This window comes from Rosa rugosa, chromosome 3 (genome assembly GCF_958449725.1).
Source record: "Rosa rugosa chromosome 3, drRosRugo1.1, whole genome shotgun sequence".
Classification (NCBI taxonomy): Eukaryota; Viridiplantae; Streptophyta; class Magnoliopsida; order Rosales; family Rosaceae; genus Rosa; species Rosa rugosa.
In genome coordinates, this window is record NC_084822.1 from 54,864,289 (window position 1) to 54,878,681 (window position 14,393).

The window sequence follows — 14,393 nt, forward strand, 5'->3', positions numbered from 1 at the left end:
TCTTCATGAACCTCAGAGGCAGCTAAAAACAACATTAACCTGCAAATCTGATATATCGACCTTTTCAACCTAGATTTCTCTTTTTCTTTACATTATCTTTTTTTTTTTTTTTGTTAATAAAAAATAAACCTTTGGAATTTCACAAAGTTTGAGACTTTGAGCTAATTTGATTAACCTTGAGAGGAGTAGGTATGAAACACAAGACAGAGGCTTTATCAGATCAATAGCAAATAGCATCCTAAGATTTTCCACAGATTGATAATCTATGGCCACTTCGGTGAAGTTCAAGACAGGAGGAACCCAAGATGGTTCTTCAAGGGGAAAGATTGGATTTTCTGTCACTAAAAACAAGATTGGGAGCTCATCAACCAAGCCTGGAGCTGATTCCAAGCAGAAATCTGTTCAAACTGTCACAAAAACTGAGGTACCCATCTCAAATTTGATTGCTTTCTACCTTGAATTTATCTTCTTTTGATTGGTTTTCCAATTGGGTCAATTGGGTTTCTGAGTTGCATTGATAAACAAGATTGGGTGATATAGGATTGTGGTTATATGGAGAAGTTGGTGTGATATATGGTGTATTTGATTTGGGTTCGGGTTCTGGATGAACAGAATCGATTGTGTTAATTTCTTATTGGATGTGATGGCATGGATTGAGTACAACTTGTTCAAATGTGAAGGTGAAATCAAAACAAAGTTCCTGTTCAGGGTCAGCAAAAGTGACCACAAAGAAGACGACGACGACGAGAGTGAAGAAAGTGTTCAGTTTGGCTGGACAGAAATTTGATCCTCCTGAAGAGGTTGTTCAACCCTGACACCTATTTATATAGGTTGGTTTAAGAGAAGATTAATGCCTATAGTAAAGTGGCACTCATTTCTGCTTTGTCTGCTTCGTTTTTGCAGAGAGAACCTTTGAGGATTTTCTACGAGTCATTGTCACAACAGATACCAAGTAGTGAAATGGCAGAATTCTGGTAAGTTCTGTTTCTGTTCTTAAAGACTTTCTCCTTCTGGTTGATCGTATGTGATTAACATGTTATGGTGAACAAATTGATGGACGCTTAAATCATTTTCACTGCTTAGTGTAATCAATTTTCTTTGCATTTGGTATTTTATAATCAATGCTAGTGTTTCCTTGTATACAGTTGACTGCGATTGTTACCTTACATGATCTTCTATTCATTTAGGAGCTCAACAGTCTATGAGTCCTGTAATGATACTTATTCACTGTTTTTCAAAAGGATAAGCTAAACTTTCAACTGAAAGTATTGCATAGATACAAGGTGATCACATCAGGAAGCTGCATATTCACTAATTGAGATGACTACGAACTTCAAACTCTATACGGGGTGAAAGACAGAATAAATTTTTAAAGAAGAAGAGTATGAACTTTGAAGCGTTGTATTTCCTATGGTTGCACAAGAAAACAATTATGAACCCATAGTTTTGTAGTGGCCCAGCATTTTCCATAACCTGCACTACACTACGATTGGACATTCAAATAAACAAAGTTTAGGCCAGCCTGAAAATCTGAATATTCCTTTTTCAACATTTTACTCTACCAGATATTTCTTGAAAACCAAATGTGGACCAATTTTACATAACATAAAAGCTGGATCAGCTATGGGTTCGGGTGCAGTAGAATGTTCTGCCCTAGTGCTTAGGGTGTTTTTCATTATGAACCAACACACTTGCAATCCATCATTAAAAACTTCATACTGTCTACATTTAAGGAAGTACAGTTTACATTGGAAACATGGGCTGGATTATCATCGATATATAACTGATTATCTGATAGATTGACTAAGATTGTATTGGTGACTTTTGTGGTTCATTTCTTGGTCAGTTCTGTGGTTGATCAAATTCTCATTTTCACTAGACTGATATGAAAACTAACCTACCAACTTACAAAAACTTGGAAAATATCTTAGGTTACTTTCTTTTAAGTAGAAATCAACCTCAGCTTCTTGTTGATAAGCAACATATATTATTTAAGGTTCTAAATTCCTGTGTTTGCAAATTTGAGTTGAATGGGGAAAGCAGAGCAATCAAGATCTTGGAAAGGATCTTGTACTTCTCTTTTGGGATACTCTGCCAAATTTTCTTATGTTGTAAACTAGATACTTGAATTGTCTTCTCTTCTAAATGTTGGGTTGCCAGCATCCGTTTCTCTTTTAATAACAAGTTGACAGCATAATTTGTTTTACAGGATGATGGAGCATGGCTTATTGTCCCCTGAAAGATCCAGAAAAGCTTTTGAGAAGAAGCAGAGAAAGCAAAAGCAAATCCGGTCGGGAATTCCTATCAAGTCTCCTCCAGTTAAGTCTCCCCCACTTAGGTCTCCTCCACCAAAACCAGTTTCAAAAGCACCAAGCAAACCAGAGAGTTCACAGAGGCAACAGCTGGCATCTAAGAATGGTGATGTAAAAGCTAAGAAGAGAGTTGTTGATGAGAGTGACGATGATGACGACTTAAGTTTAAGTCCGAAGAGAAGGAGAGGGTAAGTAAAAAAGAAATCCCTCATCCTCTGTATCAGTGTTCTTTTAGAAATTGCTTAGTTATTTTTCTTCATCTTCAACTCCAAAAAACGATCGGAGATGTTAGACAGATTAATAAACAATCTGATAGAAAAGACATTCTTTATATTGTAATTGTGTAACTTATGGAAACAATAAGCAAAGACTTTCAATTAATTTCTGTTTCATTTCCTCAACTTGGTGGGTTTTCAGTACTTCATCTCTTGTATGCATAAATGTTCAATAGCCTTGTAAAGTTAACTGATACTTGCAATTTAGGCTCTTGTGATATCAATTGCCATTCAGGAAACAGGTCTTGTTGGTTTTTGCTTTACTTACCCTCAAATGTCTGTTATTACAACTTTCAAAAAGTAACTATCTGATGAAATCATTAGCATGTATAACTCTTCTTTTTTCTGTTATAGAAAGCAGCGGCTTAAGGTGATCTTACTCTAAACGAGAGACTATTTATAGACAACCATTAGCTTTTTTTTTTTTTTTTTTTTTTTGAAATAGAGACAACCATTAGCTTAAAAGCTTTAACTGTTATAAAATGAATGCAACCCCAACAGCAGCTTACACACCAACAAAGAGGTGGTGAATACTGAATATAGGATCAGAGTTCTTCAGACTTACGACTTCCTACATCCAAAGCTCTCATATCATTAAACCGTTAGGGAATGGACTAACAAAGAGAGAAATATATATTGCAAATTGAATTCAATTCATAAGTAGAAGATTATTAATAACATAAAACTATAATGGATAAGGTTATGAGGTCTTTCAATTGTCTCAATGGGAAAGGACTGAAGCCGTGAAATAGGTATTGAAACAGATGAACATTAATCTATGAACTGCACACAGAGAGACTCATAAATATTTGATATACACATTGATGGGATCGAGTTGAAGAGGTTTGGTCCCTCAATTACCAGCTAGCTTATGAACATAACTTAGAAGATGATCTAGATCGAGCTAGGTCCATGCTTAATGCACGTCAGCACGTGTAATCTATCACTGTGTTCATGGCAGGGGATGTAACTCACCATCGGCTCAGAACTTAATTAGAAGCCTCAGCTGAGCTGCCTTTAATTCACACCCTTCAGAAATCAATATCATCTGCACACTATGAATTGATTTATAAGATAAAGGGACTCATTTGACAGTGTCATGAGCCTTCTGAAATCTGAACAATGAATATGATCGAACATCGATCAGCACGCCTAGCCTAGTACTACTCCTGCAGCAGCAGCATAGGATGGTCTCACTCAATCATCCATACACAGTAGCTTAGCTTAGCTACTGCAGAAATCAATTGAAACCTGACGGACACACACACTGCTGTGATTGCACACACATTGATGTACACTGACCCGCACGTGAGTTAAACATGCATGATCCTGGCCTTAAAGGATGACCTACAATATAAATGGTGTTAATCATTAGATTATATGTCAGAATGAGGGCGTTCGTTTATTAACAAAAAATGACGTCCTCGCTGAAAGGAGACTGTATTCACCGTAGTTAGTTCATATAAAAACTTATTTCATGATCGAGGATAGAAATATATATATTTGATCAATCGGACCTACATACATATATATATATATATATATATATATATATATATGTGTGTGTAATTTTGAGGTTGAACTGCATGTATATATATATATACATGGGCCGTGCGTGCACTGTGTATGAATCATGAGCATGCTTCACATGAATTGCATGTGAAAGAAACATGATAACAAACAGAGAGATTTAGTGCAGCGCCATGGACTAAATCACTAAATCTTAGAAAAAATTTCAGTAGCTCACCAGAATAAATTCATATAAAGTTGTGTTCCCAAGAAATTAATACACATTAATTCACTTCCTACCAGACACGATATCGATGTACGTAAAGTAAAATTCTAGCAATTAAACGGCGTAGGTTTGATTACAAGAGGTTTGGGGCCTTTGTGTCATACATGCAGAAAATTTCAGTGATGTGAAATGTGATACTACACATTCTTATATACTTTGGTTATAGGCAAGACTTACTGTTAAATCTGATCAATCCGTTACACATTTATGTTCGACGACTTCGATAATATACATCATTCACAGAAATTCGTAAAGGATGTTGTGGACTTTCCAGCGATATATAATTGTATGCTAGATAGTAAATACCCATAAATAATTGTACGTTAAACTAAATAGTAAATGTACTTTATGTTTTCTTATATAAACATGAATGACAGTAGTACAGCCTCACAACACAAGGGCTACGCACCAACCAGACAGGAGCACTCAAATCACTTGAAACCTAAAAGAAGGATTATTCTGCATTCATGAATCTTATTCCACTCACCCAAAGTACTCTCATGATTCACAGCTAAGAATGGCTTATGATCCATTAGAAAATTACCAAATCTTTGTTTGACTAACCTCAAAGTGCGAAGAAAATGTCAAAAAAAATTTTACACCTAAAAAGGGGATGAATCCGATCAACAAAAAAGAAGGATGAAGATTGCACTAGGCTCGTAGCACCCAAGTCTACTTTCCGACTGGAAGTCTATATATTGTTCTCTCTCAGAGAAAAAAACAAAACAAAAAAACAAGTATTTTTATTCTTACCCTTCAAGTCTTCAACAATTGGTATTATTTGATAATATTCTTAAAATTTTGGTTTTTGGACACCAATAATGTTTGCTTGGTCAATATCGATCTAACTAAGAAAATTATGTTCAATGATTCAAAAGTGAAAAAAAATAAATTCAATTTGAGTTGTTCTATTTTTCACCGAATTAAATTTAAAGGTGGCCGGATGAGCATAATTTTTTAATTAGTTTTTATCAGGCAAACACTACTATACTAAACACAAACATAATTTTCATCTAGATTCATGTTTTCGAACACTAGGTTTATTTGACTTGGTTTTTATCCAATTAAGTGATGAGATCCTACTCCCATGCTAGGCTCTACTCTAAAGAAAGTGTTATTAACTAGCTAGCATGAATGAAATTATATGGATCTCATGAGATAAAAGCTATGTAAATGCATGTCGACCAACCAATTAATTATTCATTTCATTAACCTCTTTAAGTAATGCTAGCCTTTATCACACTAAGTTACTTTCATATGCGCACATATATACACGCAAAAGCCTAGCTAGTTCTCCCAATTTCATGCCATTCTAGATTCGGAAAAGATCGAAACTGAACAAGATTATTTATTGATTCTTTGCTAATGGTACTAGCTAATCGATTCCTACACTAGAAGTAGCTAGCTAGCTAGCTCCAAACTTCACTAGAGTTTAAATAATTTCATTCACAACGAAATAAGAAATTGATAAAAGAAAAGATTGGTGGCAGCTTGGAGTTGGAGGTAGCTAGTGCACAGTTGATTTAGAAAGAAATGGATGTATATGGATTCAGGAGTACCAACGTACATTTTAATTGATAATGATGGGATTATTGATTTATATTGACCGGCATCAAGGCCACATAATCAATCATCAAATCTATGTGTGTGGCCGTCGATTTAACTTGTAATTTTTGCATATATATGAATCAATATATATATATATATATGTGTGTGTGTGTGTGTGTGTGTGTGTGTGTGTGTGTGTATTATATGTATAGATGATAGTTGTACACTTTTACTTCTCTCACGACAGGAACTGGGGACTCTGGGAAATCGATCGATTATCGCCGGGTCCAGATTTGTGGTGAATCAACAGCTCATTTACAAGGTACATTTCTAACTTCTTATGAAATTAATTAGTACGCATGTCTATCTGTGTATGTCAATAGTGAGAACTGAGAAATTTCTAGTTAGATATGATCATTGATCAGTTTCGGATCATATCGATCGATGAAGAAGATTCTTCATATACAACAGTTGGATTTAACACAAATGTGTTTTTTATGGCTAAAGTCCAGTAGCCGACTACACCATCACATCTTTAGCTTTATTCAATGTGTAAGAATACAAACAATACAAGAAGAGGACATGATATATTCTAATACCCTTGAGTTAGAGCTTACTAAAATTTAAGTGCTTAGTAAGAGAGTTATCTTTACATTACACAGGTCAAGGTGTTTGGTATATGTTATGTCTAAAAGAAAGCAACTTAATGCCTGCATAAGTTGTAATCAGATGGTTCATACAAAGTAGGTAAGACTTCAGAGACAGATTTTGCGGATTACAATCACAACACTTTGATCATCATTTATATACTCACAGCCCTCATACATTATACTTAGTTTCTAACCGATAGGATTGAAATTACTTGTGAAAAGGTTGGTTAAAGTATATTTTCGAGCAATATCTAACAATTATCTGAATGTTTAAAAGATCACATGTTTAAGACTTAGGCTTTAGATCATTAAGTTATGAACAGGCATAATCGATCAGGATCACAATAATTGATTGTGAGTTTGTGACAAGTACATGCCCACCAAAAGCAACTAATTTATTAATTTCGTATAGCATTACTCTATTGCAGTTCTTAGATTAGCCCAAGCAAGCAAAACTTGCCATTTTCATTAAATCGATGGCAATTCAAGCATCCAATTAAGCTGATGGAAGATATACTAATTAATGTAACCATCACCAAATTGCACGACCACCTTAAAAAGTAAAACACATGGCTAGGGTTAACAAGGAAAGGTGTAAGAAAAACTCTCTCTCTCTCTCTCTCTCTCTCTCTCTCTCAGATTAAAGCCACGAGTTTTCTTACGAAAAATGAGGTGACTATTGCGTCATCCGATCAGGTCGACAGATTCTAGGAGCTTACAAGGGATGAATAGGGACCGGCCCTTAATTATAGGGCATGGAATTGTCCATTTTAATTTTTTGACATGAAACTGTGGGTAAGCTCCATTTTTTAGGGTTTCCAAGCTAGGGCATCCTTCAATTCCTCCTAGGGCTAGTCGTGGCTCAACCACAATTCGGACCCGTGGAAATTGAATGGGCCAACATCCTGGGGTCATATATGTAAATGGCTCGGACCCACCTCATGTGATCGGGTACTCAGTCGTGCATATGTTTTACGTTATAAACTTATAATTTGGTAGTTCTGAGCTTCGTGTTCGATCTATATACTGCAGTCGGCAACTACCTAACTGGCCGGTCATCCTGATCTGGATAATCAATTAATGATCTGTCTTCACTCTTTAACGCGCAGGTTAGGTTTAGGGTTTTGCTAGATTTAGGTTAGGCTTTTGACTAGCTAGAAATAACTGAAGCAAATTAAGACCTCTCTTTTATTTGGGTTTAGGGTTTTGACCGGAAGTTCTAAAAATGAATTCTTAGACATGGTTGATGATAAGTGCTCTACATTTAGAACTAGAAGTTTCTAAGATCCAGCAAGAAGCGACTCAAATTTTTTCACACCAGATAACGTCGCTGTTAGAGACTTTACTCGATCATACCCTGCACAAATGTGAATATGATTATGGATCTGTTCAATTTGTCTATATGCCCACATACTAGATCATGTACTTATCTAGCCGATATTATAGATTTATTAGTGTCATGACACTGTAAACCCTTATTGATTGCCACCTCATGCTTCTCATTTCTCAACTACTACGTACTCATGTAAGACAATGGGTCGAGTCCTCTTCGATGGTTTTTGTTTTTTTGCTCTCTCTCTCTCTCTGTTTTTTTTTTTTTTTGGTTACCTATTTGTTTTCTTAACTCTTTTTTCTTTCTTTATCGGGCGAGATTTTTCTTTGCTCTTTGAGAGGCTGATGAAAAATATACTTCCCTACCAAGTACCAAATATCAAGCAAAAGGAAACTCGGGGAGGTAAATGTGTCGAGATAGATTTTTTTTTTTTTTTTTTTTAATCAAATCAACGATTTCTCATTATAGTCTCAAGCTAGAGCAGTACATTACATCCATTTCCACTGCCTTGAACACAGAGGGCAAATAAGAAAACGTGGTATATATATCTAGTACCCCTCATTAACGAACACCCATGCTCACTTATTAAAAGCAAGCCTATAAACTATGGAGTAAACATAGAAAATAGGCAGAGTTCAAAAGTAAAATAAAAACTCTACATTTTCTCCTTGCCCTTGACACTAGAGCTAGGAGGTTTTGTTCAAAAAGCCATGCAAGCTTCCTGTGCAGCAGCAACATTTTTCGGCTTTGGTGGATTTTTGTTTCTTGATCCCAAAGGCCTGCCTCTTTTCTTTTTGGTCCCAGAACTTTCAGCCTCAGACTTTGGAACAAGGATGCTACCCGGAGCTTCAATCAATCCTAGGGATTTAGCATTGAATTTAGAGCTAAATTCCGGCATCTTCAGTTTCTTGGAGGGAGCCTCAGTGCACCCCGAGTAAGTAAACAACTCATGCAAGAGTACCTTTAGCTTTGTTGGGGAGCTATATATAGTCAGAAGGCTGCCAATCTCGCTTAGCCGAAGCAACTGCCTCAACCAGGACTAAACCAATGTGGTACCCTCCTCATCCTTGCTGGAGGATGATCTACTATCCAACCCCCTCAATACCACAGGTTTACGTCCACCCTGCTCCTTTGGGTGAAAGAGAGAGTGTACCACCGATGGTAAGACAGGGGTCCGGAGCCCATGGACTTTGAACATGCCATTCTCAAAACGGCTGTGCACAAAACTCAGAGAAGGACCAGTGATCTCCAGTTTCCTTTGCACCAGGTTTTATTCCATTACGGGGAGAGCCCTTCCATCTGCTGCAGGACAAACACCATTCTCATGGAAAATCAAATCACAGTAGTTACACTTACCTCGTAAGAAACTGATCTCGGCTTCAACACCCGGTGCTAGTTTGACTTTCTTTTCCAGAACAAAGGGTTTGGAGAGTTCGTGGGAAACCCTAACCCTAATCTTGCCAGTGTTGTCAAAGAGTTTGTCATCTAACTCGATGACCTTGCCTGCAATAGCAGCAATGTCTCTGATAGTGTCTTTGTTCTCAAAAAGTGGTGGTATATCAGTAATACGCACCTAGAAAAATAAGGCATTCAAAGCCACCGAGTGCGGCGGCACAATCCCGTCATACTCTTGCATCACGACGGGGGCTTGGTTGAAACGCCATGGTCCTCCACGTAACACCTTGTTACGATCCCGTTTGAGGTCAAAAGCAATGACAAAACAGTTTTCCGTCCGCTCTTGAATTTTGAAATCTCTTTCAAGTACCCACACACGGCGAAAGAAAAGCCGAATGTCCTATAATAGGGCTGGTTTGGCTGTAAGTGGCCTGGCTAGCAGATAGGACTGCGTCCCGAGTCGTGCCGCAGAGTTGGCAGATCCGGAGAGGTCCACGATCTCGTTGGTTGCAAGGGCCAAGGAGGCCGCAACGTCATCCATGGATGGAGCAGCAGTACGAGCTTGTCGTGCGTTAGCTTTGGTGAGAGGTTTAGGGTTTCTGGCGTCCATAATGGCGCTTAGGGTTTTTCTATCTCTTGATTTTGTTATGTGTCAAGATAGATAGTCGAGCAGAAGAGATGAATATTCTTTGTAATATTAATTAGTTACTTTTTAATAACAATTGATATATAGGAAGCCAGGAAAGCTTTGCCTACAAGGAGATTCGAACCAGGTTGAGCCTTAAGAAAGGGCAAAACTGCAATGCTGCTTTGCCAACTGAATTACAATGGTTTTCATGAAGAGTTAGCACTTTATTATGTAAAACTTGTATAGATTTTGAGTTGGGCTAGCCACTCATGTAAATACGCCATTGTATAGGCATAACAAGGAGGGGGTGTAGCTCATATGGTAGAGCGCTCGCTTCGCATGCGAGAGGCACGGGGTTCGATTCCTAGGGTCCTGAGTTTATGTTCAACAATGCAAGAAAAAACAGCAGCTATAGCTTCTCCGGTACACCATGAGGTGTTAAAGATGACCATTAATCCTATAAAGTGCCAACAAAGTTGAAAAAAGAGCCGGCATGCAGTGCAAAAGGCTGGTGTTTCAACCTAGTTATGACTCTCTCAGAACTCATGGCCGGTGAACACAGTATGCTCAAGTTATCCTCATTTCGCTACAAGTGAAGGAAAATAATAAGAGCAAGTTCACCCGTTGGGTCACCAGGTCAGTTACTATTCACTATTTTTTAGTGTTTATTTCTACCATCTGGGTCACGGGCACAGTTTCCAAACTGACCTAGGTGCAGGTCATGAAATTGACCCAGAAAGTGACCAAGAGTGACCCATATCAGTTTGGAAATTGTGCCTGTGACCCAGAAGGTGGAAATAAACATAAAAAGCAGTGAATAGTAAATAATCCGGTGACTCAACGGGTGGACTTGCTCTAAAAGACCTGACGTAGAAAAACATATTAATTGTATTATTGTATATTGAGACATGGCATGACAGGAGACTGGGAGAGAAGAAGATAAGGGATAAATGAACAGTACAGCTTGGGTGAAAAAATGGTAAAGATCAGAGAGGTAGTCTTATTGTAGACTAGCTAGGAAATAAATGGGGTTGCGTGGTGGTGCTAGAGAGAGGGGACCCCATTAATGTGCACAGTACTAAGATATAGGGTCTACCGTAGCAGGAGGTGACCATTTCTCACTATATTTCTAGCTTGTCACTCTCTCTCCCCCTCTCTCGCCCTCACTCTATAAGAGTGTTGTGTGACTCATTGGGAAATGATAGCAATAAAGGAACCATAAAAACTAAACCTTCTTAGCAATCTTCGCAAGTTTGTATCGTCCTCCTTGGCTCCTTCTCTTTCTTCTCCTAAAACCAGTAGCAACTACTTCTACTACTATAACTACTACTCAATTTCCTTCCCTATAGCCCACTATTCACTTTCCTTAACTTCAAAGATACACACAAATATATCGGAACAATGAGTAGTACTACTGAAACTCAGTTGGGTTCAGAAACTGATAGCAGCTCATCCTCTTCATCACCACCGTCTTCGCCTGCAAGTTCCCGACCCCTAAACCCCAACAAGCCTAGTTCACCGGAATCGGAGACTAAAAACAACAAGAAGATCAAACGGGACAGAGACTCCAGCAAGCACCCGGTTTACCGCGGCGTCCGGATGCGCAACTGGGGCAAATGGGTCTCTGAAATCCGCGAGCCCCGCAAGAAGTCGCGCATTTGGCTCGGGACCTTCCCCACCCCCGAAATGGCCGCCAGAGCACATGACGTGGCCGCGTTGAGCATCAAAGGCAACTCAGCGATACTCAACTTCCCCGAACTCAGCAACTCGCTGCCGCGGCCGGCCTCGCTCGCTCCCCGAGACGTCCAGGCCGCGGCGTCCAAGGCTGCCCAAATGCACCAGTTCGACTCCAAGCCTTCAATGTCCACCACGTCATCGTCGTCGTCGTTGTGTTCTCTGGTCTCGGCTATAGACAACCTCTCGACCGAGTCAGAGGAGCTGAGCGAGATCGTTCAGTTGCCGAGTCTGGGGACGAGTTACGAGTCGTACGAGTTGAGAAATGAGTTTTTGTTGGTGGACTCGGCCGAGGACGAGTGGGTTTATCCGCCGCCGTGGCTACAGCAAATGGGGGACTGCGGCGTGTATTTGTGCGGTGGGTTAGGAAGTTCTTCTAATTCAACCGGCTTTGAGGGTTTGTTATGGGATTATTAATTAGTAAGTGGTCTTGTTCCAAAGTGTTTAATTGTAAATTAATGTAAGTGTGTTTTTTTGGCTTTTTGAAGTTTTTAGCCCTTATGGTTTTTCATTTAAGGGCTTAAACTCTGATCTATTAATCTCATCCCTCCTCTGCTTTGTGTGTAAGTACTGTTAGGATGAGGTTGGTTGGTAACTTTGTGCAAATACAATAAACCCTTTGTTTTTCCCATTGTTCCTTTTTACCTTTTATATTAATGCCATTTTTGAGACGTTACAAGGTTAATCTAAGAGGTGAGAGAAGGTGGGAGAGTTGTGTTAGGAACTTGGGATTAGACTATATCATGAATTCGATCTCCTTCAATGTGGTTAAAAAAGAATACCATTTTATATTTTTATTGGTATCTCTTATAGAAAGTTCTCTCTTATAGAAAGCACAATCTTGAGGAAGCACTACAATAATATATAGTGTCAAACATGTCAGCATTAAAATTATTGTCTTAATTCTCGATCTTCTTAACTTTATGATCATCAAACATGTGAAATACACTCAATATGTGCTTTATCGTCAAAAAATTACAAATGCACTGTCAAACACCCTAAATTAAGTGTTATGAAATCTTGTCCCAATTGTCATTTCTGATCGCAAAATGTTTACCGGCCAGCAGCTTCCATGCAACAACATTCACTTTATTCTGCTGTGTTCTTGGGAATTGAAATGAATTAATTTACAAGAACATTCCAAGGCAAAAAACAAAGGGGGAGGGCCGTTGAGGGAAGAGGGTATTAAATCTCCAAATCATGAATCTTAAGGTAACACCACCAGAACAAGAACAGAAGAAGAACAACAGAAACAACAACAAAAATGACAGAAGAAAGAAAGAGAATAGGTAAAAAGTACTCTAGCTCTAAAAGGAGTAAAGAACCCAAGTACTAGTTCTGAAATGCTGATGGTGTATGATTAATTTGGCAGCTAATACCAGATGTGAAACATGATGAGCTGTGAATGGAGACACTGAAAGTGACTGTTAAATTTTTTCTCAAAGGAGTAAACAGCAACCATCTAGTACTAGTAGGCTTTTTTTTATTTTTTTTATTTCCAACTCTTTTAATTTATCTGCTTGTAATCTTCCAAACTCTTGAAGAATTATATAGAGAATCAGAGATCAATCAGTTTTCCTTCTTCTCCTTTTCTTTTTTGGGGGAGATGAGACAAACCAGAGAATCATCTTTTAGAGCCTGACCCCAATTGAAGCCCTTGTTCAAGAGTCAAGACCCACACAACTATAAAGAAAAACAAAATAATCATGCATTATGTATACAATATACCAAATAATGATGCTGCTGAAATATTTTAACCCAGCAAAGCTAGATCAACTATTTGCACACAAGAGCTAGATATTTATTCAATTCATATTAGTCTTAGAATATGTATGGTTGGAGAGCACTCTATTATAAAGTGCCCACACCTGTAACTTGTTCTTCACTAAAGTGGTTTTTTTTTTTTTTTCAATTATTGCAGACATTGACCACTTTTATAAATTTTCTTCTTTGAGAACAAAGTTTGATGCTTCAATTTTATGCACGAGCACGTTTTGTTCCTCAAATTAGAATTAAGATACATATTATACTCTCGGGGTAATCATTCAATCCTGCTAATTAATTAATTAATTAGTTACATAATTTTTTTTTTTTTTGGGGGGGGGGGGGGGGGGTTAATTAAGATAATGAACGAATGGAAAAATATAGTAGGATCTTCAAACATATATGGGTGATATCATAGCATCATAAACAAGCGTCAAGCTGGGGTACCATATCCATCATCCATGGATTCTCTGGTATAGTTGCATGAATAAAACAGAAAACAAATTAATAAACTACATTACTAGACCAGAGACCAAAGGTCATCTGTACGTTATGATTGATCAAAACCTAACAATATATATACTAATTATTGCATTAGTATATCTAATTGTCAATGATTATGCCTTTGCCATTTTAGAATCACGATCCTATACATAAAAGGGCTGTCGACATAAATTCAAGCAGTATGAACAGGATGAGACAAGCTAGGGTTGAAAATTAAAGAATTAATAATTTTTAAACAGAATTATGTAAAAGCATAATAGTGACATACTGACATTATAACTATTGTGGTTCAATTGTCTTTGTTAGCTTTCTTATATAGCAGCCTTTTCAGTATCGTGGGTGTGTGTGTATACGCTAGAGTAGTTTATGGATAAATTGTCTGATCTTTCTATTCAGTCCACCTTCCTTATATAGAAAAAAACGAAGACCTCTTCTGCTGAGGCGCTGGCTTCTGG

The 14,393-nt window shown here is 37.9% G+C and overlaps 2 protein-coding genes across 2 annotated transcripts; both read left to right on the forward strand.

Moving 5' to 3' along the window:
• LOC133739374 (uncharacterized) lies at positions 1 to 2,713 on the forward strand. The gene is made up of 4 exons (XM_062167157.1): positions 1 to 424; positions 681 to 800; positions 904 to 974; positions 2,210 to 2,713. The coding sequence occupies exons 1-4, from the start codon at positions 266 to 268 to the stop codon at positions 2,502 to 2,504; spliced, it is 645 nt and encodes a 214-aa protein (XP_062023141.1). The 5' UTR covers positions 1 to 265; the 3' UTR covers positions 2,505 to 2,713.
• Positions 2,714 to 11,079: 8,366 nt separating this feature from the next.
• On the forward strand, positions 11,080 to 12,299 carry LOC133741144 (ethylene-responsive transcription factor TINY-like). Its single transcript, XM_062169092.1, has one exon. It carries the CDS (start codon positions 11,338 to 11,340, stop codon positions 12,085 to 12,087), a length of 750 nt encoding a protein of 249 aa, XP_062025076.1. The 5' UTR covers positions 11,080 to 11,337; the 3' UTR covers positions 12,088 to 12,299.
• The last annotated feature ends 2,094 nt before the right edge of the window (positions 12,300 to 14,393 follow it).

Bases quoted from the DNA above. Each gene is read 5' to 3' on its own strand.
- LOC133739374 (XM_062167157.1), top strand. From the start codon at position 266: ATGGCCACTTCGGTGAAGTTCAAGACAGGAGGAACCCAAGATGGTTCT. The intron at 425-680 runs GTACCCATCTCA...TCAAATGTGAAG, and splicing joins AAACTGTCACAAAAACTGAG to GTGAAATCAAAACAAAGTTC. The intron at 975-2,209 runs GTAAGTTCTGTT...TTTGTTTTACAG, and splicing joins AGTGAAATGGCAGAATTCTG to GATGATGGAGCATGGCTTAT.
- LOC133741144 (XM_062169092.1), top strand. From the start codon at position 11,338: ATGAGTAGTACTACTGAAACTCAGTTGGGTTCAGAAACTGATAGCAGC.